This window comes from Hydra vulgaris, chromosome 04 (assembly GCF_038396675.1).
Source record: "Hydra vulgaris chromosome 04, alternate assembly HydraT2T_AEP".
NCBI classification, from domain to species: Eukaryota; Metazoa; Cnidaria; class Hydrozoa; order Anthoathecata; family Hydridae; genus Hydra; species Hydra vulgaris.
The window spans coordinates 40,824,823-40,832,467 of record NC_088923.1 but is presented as its reverse complement, the minus strand read 5'-3'; the positions used below and the strand labels follow the sequence as shown (position 1 = coordinate 40,832,467).

Here is a 7,645-nt window from a genome sequence, read left to right as displayed (position 1 = left end):
AAAATACCAAAAAATTGGGTTTACGCTGTATAAAAAAGAAGAAAGAAGTAGTAAAGGAGTTAAAATGTAACTTAACAAAGCAGTTCTAAATGTGTAAATTTAAAAAAAGAAGTATATATAACGAGTCTTGATGCATGAAGCACGGTGTAGAGTTTTTATTACAAATGATGAGTCTTTGTAGATGAAACACAGTGTAAAGTGAATAAACTTTTTTAATTGATTTTCTACCATGGCCTTCTTTATAGAAGGCCGCAACACCGTGTGCGATTTTTTTTGACTGAAGGCCGGTTTTTAAAAACTTCTTATAAACGCAAATTTGTTTGGATAAAGGTGTAAAATATTGATTGCTATCTTTCAGAAATATTTAAAGTTATTCTTCAAGTGAATTTAAATTAAATAATTTAGAATGCCTTTAAAATGCTGTGTTCCAAAATGTTCCTCAAATTGTAAGTCTTCAGGTTGTAATGTATCTGTATATAAATTCCCTCGTGAAGAATCTAAAAAAAATAAATGGTTTATAAGTATCCCTCGTTTAAATTGGGCCGTTACAAAATTCACTGCTGTTTGTAAATTGCATTGGCCAGATGAAGCGGAGTTTACATTATGTCGTGGTAAATTGAGACCGATTCAGGCACCATCAGTGTTTCCAAATATCTCTAAAAGTTGTCTCTCCTCTCCACCACCAAAAATGAAAAAGAAAGACTTTATCATCTTCTTCAAAAAGAGGTATCAAAAAAGATGAATTAGAAGGATATAAAATAATTGATAATTTAAACTTTTGAAAAATCGAAAAATACTTATCTAATGTTAATGATTTGATTACATACAAGCAAAACAATTCAATTTTCATCCAATCTAAAGTATTCAATTGAGGAGTTCCACTATATTTGCTGATAATTAATCAAAGTTTGTTGTTCGGAGCCTTTCATTTTGGTTCAAAATGTACTATTAAACCTCTGTCAAATAACAAAATCACTTCTCTTTGTACAAACTCATCTTTAACGAAGCCCTTAGATATCTGATAATTAAGGATAAGGATCATAAAATTCAAATAATTATTGAGCATCTAAATGTAATGGGAGATCATTCTGTTGGTTGTGCTGTCTATTCTGCTGATATAATAACGAGAGCTTTTGAACATTTTGCAAAAAGTCGTTCCACCTACCATCGATTATGTTATGATTATCAGTTGCCAAGTATTCGAACTTTGACGCGAATAACTTTAAAAATAAACTCTCAGGATGATTTAACATTTTTTAAGTTCTGTGTTATCGAACTTAGATAAAAAAAAAAAATTGTGTTTTATTGATAGATAAAGTTTATGTAAAAGCAGCATTATTGTATCAAAGTGGAAATATTTTTGGAAATGCTGTTAATTATCCAGAGAAATTAGCTACTACTGTACTTTCACTTATGGTCAAAAGTCTTTATGGTGGACCTGAATTTTTAGCAAGAGTTTTACCAGTAATCTGACTTCAGATTTCCAACTAGAACAATGTAAATTAATTGTAGACACCATAGAAATTTCTACGTGTAATGGTAAAGTAATTGCAATTATTACTGATGGAAATAAAGTTAACAAAAGCTTCTTTTCTAAATTTAAAACAGTAGAGGGAAAACCTTGGTTATGTCAAAATGGTTCTTACATTTTATATGACTATGTTCATCTTTTGAAGTGCATAAGAAACAATTGGTTAACAGAAAAACTAGGTCAGTTGCAGTTCATTAATAATGAAATAACTCACATTGCAAATTGGAGAGATTTAATTAACTTAAATACACTTGAAAAAAGCCAGTTAATAAAGTTATCCAGATCGACTGAAACATCAATAAATTCTAAACCAATAGAACGATAAAAAGGAAGGACTTGTTTACAAATATTTAGTGAAGAGACAGTTGCAGCTCTAAAATCTCATCCTAAAATAGAACAAGAAAGTGTCAAGGGTACTATTATTTTTTTGGAGTTAGTTATAGAATTTTGGAAAATAGTGAATGTTAAATGTCCAGGTGCCAATGCTAGATTTAGGGATGAGTCGCGTAATGTAATCAGATCTTCAGATGACATTAATTTAAAAAAGTTGCTCGCTATTGCAACAATGGCTGAAAATGTGAAACCAACATCTGATAAACGTGTTCGCCAGCTTACAAGAGATACAAGCAATGCTCTTTCACATACTTGTCGTGGCCTAGTTGATTTGTCTTGTAATCTTTTATCAAGTGGAAAATAATATGTTGTTTTAGGTTGGTTTTCTAGTGATCCAATTGAAAAATGCTTTGGAAAACCAAGGCAAGGCTCTGGTGGCACTTACTTTATAACAGCTAAATCAGTTATCGAAAAAGTACGTATTCAACATGCTAAGCTGGTGCTACAACTGAATATTGATGTAGAAGGAAATGATGGCCATCACTGTCCTTTATGTCTTGAAGATTTAAATGATAGGGAAATTGATATAATTTACAATTTAACAGATCTAGAACATACTATAAATATAGACATTTTATATGTGCTATTGTCTATATTGCTGGTTATGTTTAAAAGTGTTCTACTGAAGAAAATGATGAAGATACAACTACATATTATGAAAAATATGGAACTTATTTGAATACTTTAAATAAAGGAAGATTAACTATTCCATCAGATACTCTATCTCAGTGGTCCTTATTTTGCTACATATTTTTTTCTTTATTAGATAAAAGAGTTTGCCGAACATTTCTTATACGACAGTTTGCATTTATTGCAGAGTTGTACAGTTTTTCTATTGCAAAGATAGAATGGCAAACATTAGCAAACATTTTTTTAAAGAACTTTGCATTACTTTACACTCCCAAAAGTAATAAAAAAATCAAACTAAAAGAAATCAAGCTTATGTAAAAATTTTTTTTCATTTTTTCAAACATATAAACCATGATTTATCCAATCTTCTGGCTGCGATCTAACAAATTAAGTCTTAACACCAGCAAAACTGAGCTTATCATTTTCAAATAAGTTCAATCTAAAATCGCTAAACACCTAAACTTCAGAATAAGCGGCCAAAAATTTTTTCCTGTAATTTCATTAAAATATCTTGGAATCAAAATTGACTCGAATCTATCCTTTCCTTTCACCTTAACGACTTAGCACTGAAACTATCTAGATCAAATGGGATGCTATTCAAAGTTTGACAATATGTCAACCACGAAACTCTGCTCAACATATACCATGCTATTTTTGGATCACATTTACGATATGCCTGTCAGGTTTGGGGACAAAGCCAGACAATAGCTTTTTTAAGAATATCTAATCTGCAAAACAAGGCATTGAAAATAATATACTTTCAACAATATCGTTCTAATTCTATTATCCTATACTTTCAATCCAAACTTCTGAAATTGTGTGATCTTTATCGTTTATTAAATTGTCTATTTGTCTGGAATAGCAAGCAAGTAAACCTCCCTCTCTTATTTTATAACTTCTTTGCCACTATAAAATGTTTTCGTTATTATCTTCGCTCTTGTAGTAACCTTAAATTATCTATCCCAAATCATTCTTCGGTTAAGTACAGTTATAAATCAATCACAAACCAATGCGTAAATTTTTGGAATAAATTACATCTTCACATTAAATCACTAAACTCTATTAGACAATTTAAAAACCGTCTTCATGCTTATTTTTTACTGTCTGTAAAATGTTGAAATTATTGTGGGTCATTATTATTATTGCTTTTATATTGTTATATGTGATATAAATATTATTATAACATTATTCTATATGTGTGTATATGTGTATGTATGTATATGCGAGTGTATATGTGTGTGTACATATGTATGTAGGTATGTGTCTATTTGTATATATGTATGCGAGTGCGTGTGTATGTGTGTATATATATGTATGTATATATGTGTGTATGTGTATTAGGGTTATGACATTTTTTGAATCAGTTGTGGCCATACTTCTATTACCTGAGAAATGTTGATTAATTGGTAAAAAAAACTGTTTCAATGGTTGTCTAGTTGCAAAAACATCCCCCCCCCCCCTTGATAATATCGTGATTTTTCATAGATTACATGAGAACACATAAAGCTTATTTCCAACATATTTATGAACAGCCACAAAAATAAATAAAAATAATTGTAAATTATATTTAATATTTATAAACTACATATCATTGAAGTGGATCAATAAAAGTAATAATTTTTAGCAAGTTAGTTTTAACGCTTCACAGGTAATTCTTTTCAATAAATTTCACATTTGCATCTTCCCATTTTTTTAAACTTTGAATCTGAACTACCTTCTTTGCTCTAATGTTTCATAAAGCACTTTAAAGCAGCTGTACACTTAATTTCAGTCAATGCATCAAGCATATAGTCATATGATTTATCATCAAATAATTGTTTGCTGAAACAAAGTTTTTTCCATTGATTTGCAATAAAAGTTGCTGCACTTTCAAGATCACACCTCCATGTTGGTATAAGAAAATATGATGCTCTAGCACTGTGCAATGGAAGAAGCTGGTGCCACTTAATTTTTGGTAATTTTTTATGATTCTTGAAGGAACTAAAAGCTTCACATAACTCAAACTTCACATAACACAACTTCACATAAAGAAATTTGAAGTCATCTCGCCATTTTTGAAGATTTTCATAATTTTCAAAACCAGCACTTGTTGATTTACAAATTACAAAATGATTCAGCTATACCATTTCATCTTCCTGTATATACTGCTGTTGTGTCACATTTAATCATTGAAATACATTTCCATGCATCAAAACCATTTAGCAATTAAATATAATTCAAAAATATCATTGAATTTTCCACTTTCACATTTTAAGAATTCCTAAGTTAATTTTCCTTTACTCATTTTGAAGTATCATAACTTCGTATTCAGTCTTGTTTATTTTCTTTCCATCAAAATGTAGGCAGAATTGTTCTTCTTGTACCATTTTAACAACAATATTTTTAATGCTTTCCCCTTGCCTTATAGTTGATCTCCATATTCCTGTCTGACTTTGAGTTTCTATTTCAATACCTTTTTCACATAACATTTTACAGATTCTAGCTGATTTACTTGTACTTAAAGATTCAGTTATCACAAGATTAGATGCTAACTTTGTTCTATTATATACTCTCTTTCTGGGTTTTTTTAATTCCACTGGGTCATAATTGCCTTGTGAACCTAAATCTGAACCACTTTCTTCTGATGCAGTTGAAATGCTAACTAGACAATTATTTACTTTGCTGTAACAAAAAACTGTAACAAAAGTTAAAAAAATCATAACCGTAATGTGTATGTATTTATGTATGTGTATATGGGTATGTATGTTGTATGTATATGTGTGTTTATATGTATATGTGTATGTGTGTATATGTATGTATGTATGTATATGTGTGTATATGTATGTGTGTGTATGTATGTGTGTATGTATATATATGTATAAATATATGTGTGTGTATGTGTATATATGTGTGTGTGCTTTTTTGTGTGTATGTGTGTGTATATAGCTATGTATATGTATATGTGTGTATGCATGTATGTATGACCATGTATTTGTGGATATGTATATGTTTGTGTGTGTGCAAACATATATATGTATGTGTGCATGTGTATGTGTATGCATATGTGTATGTATACATATATATGTATGTGTACATATATGTATAAATGTGAGTGTATGGGTGTATATGTGTATGTGTTTATGTACTATGTGTGAGTGTATGTGAGTGTATGTGGTATATGTGTGTATGTGTATATATTTATGTATGTATGTATGTGTTCATGTGTGCGTATACATATATAAATAGGTACGCGGAAATCGCGTTTTACGGAGCCAATTTTTGTGCTAAAATTTTGTACCACGTTTTTTTCACTTTTTTTTACTTCAGACAAACGTATTTTTGTGGTGTTTCTTTTTAGAAACATATATAAACCTAGATATTTTTCTGGAAGAAGAAGGGGTAATCTTGATTTTTAAGTGGCTTTTAATGTATGGTTACTAATTTTTCATGGTTTGTTGTGGTCCTGAAAATATAGTATGTGTTCTCACATTAGTTTATAGTAGAAGAAATGTTGAGCCCGCTTTTTTAATATTAGTTAAACTTTCTACATGCATTTTCAAAGCACATGCCAATTTTCAACGAAAAACAAATGGGAGCAGATAGTTTACTATGTATTATTCTATAAAGACCACTTTTTTTAGGTAGCCTTAGGCAAACGTATTTTAGAGGTATTTCTTTTTAGAAACACATATAAACATAGAATATTTTTTGAAAAAAAAAAGGTCAAGTTTGATTCTTATATTATTTTTAAGTACGGTTGCCTGACTTTTTTATGAATTTTTTTGCAGACAATTTTCCATGAAAATTTAGTCGTTGTTCTCACATTAATTTCGTATTGAAGAAGTGTTGAGCCCGCTTTTTTTATTATTTATTCTACTTTCTACATGTATTTTGTTTGTACCTGCCAAATTTCAGTCAAAAAAATGGGAGCAGATATATAACTAAGTGCAGCACTTTTGGTACCTAATTTCTGTTTTTATGATTTTTTTTGGTAACAGCGAACTATAAAAATACGGAAGCGGGTAGGGGAGCCAGTTCTTAGAAAAGCATTTTTATTTTTCAGCATGATTTTATTATTAGATAACAGTAAAAATGGAAAAGAAAAGAGTTTCAAAAATAAAAAGATTCTTTACCAGATAGTTAGCAAATTTTTTTCTCACAATTATATTATTGCTAACTATATTTAAAACAATAACATAATTGTAAAAACCTTACTCTTTTTGTTTATCTTGGTAAGGTAATCTTAAGTATAAAAAGATTAATGTATTACGATAGTCAATAGAAGCTTTCCTGGTCGGGAAAAAAGATTTTTTTACGGGTGTGACTTATTATTTTGAAAAAATATAATCACGTGATCAAAGTAAGTGCAAACTATATTTACCGAATGAAGAAAGTACTAACGTTTTTTAGTTTATTTTAATTCTCTTAATGCTATATGCTAATATATCAACAGTTATTTTCATAACTTCTTAAATTACAAATGCCTGGAATTGTGCTTTTCCAGAGTGTGGAGTTCCAAGAAACTCTAAACACCAAGGAATTAGAATATTTCAACTTCCAAATCGACCAGACGATTTTCATCAACAATGGAGGAAAAATATATTAAATGATTTATCTAAATGTAGGAATTTTGACAAGCACCTCAAAGAAAAAGGGAATAAAATAGTAAAAGGGAATATCTTTCTTTGTGAACGTCATTTTGAACAAAAAGATATCGAGTTTACAAGTAGGTTATTTTCTTGAGATATGAATTGTTTTTTTCTGTTTTAAATATCTTCATTTGCAATAATACTGCAAACTTACTTTACTTTAAAAAATTGCAAATTTTAGGAATCAGGAATTTCTTATATTAAAGATAATCTCTAGAGAAGATACTAGAAGAATCAAGATAAAGTTTATAGTGAAAGATAGTCTTTCACTATAAACTTTATCTTGGGTCTTCTGGTAAATTCTCTAGAGAATTTAAATTAAAGTAAATTCTCTAGAGAATATCTAGAATTGCTGGAAGAGCTCTTCCAGCAGTTCTAATAGTGATTGATTCCATTACATTATTATTGTTATTATTATTGTTATTGTTGTTATTACTATTATTATTATTATTATTATTATTAT

General features: G+C 29.2%; 1 protein-coding gene across 1 annotated transcript; it reads left to right on the top strand.

Annotated features, from left to right (window-relative positions):
* The first annotated feature begins 406 nt into the window (after positions 1–406).
* LOC136079409 (uncharacterized) lies at positions 407–742 on the top strand. The gene has a single exon (XM_065795145.1). The coding sequence runs from the start codon at positions 407–409 to the stop codon at positions 740–742; it is 336 nt and encodes a 111-aa protein (XP_065651217.1).
* Positions 743–7,645: the final 6,903 nt, after the last annotated feature.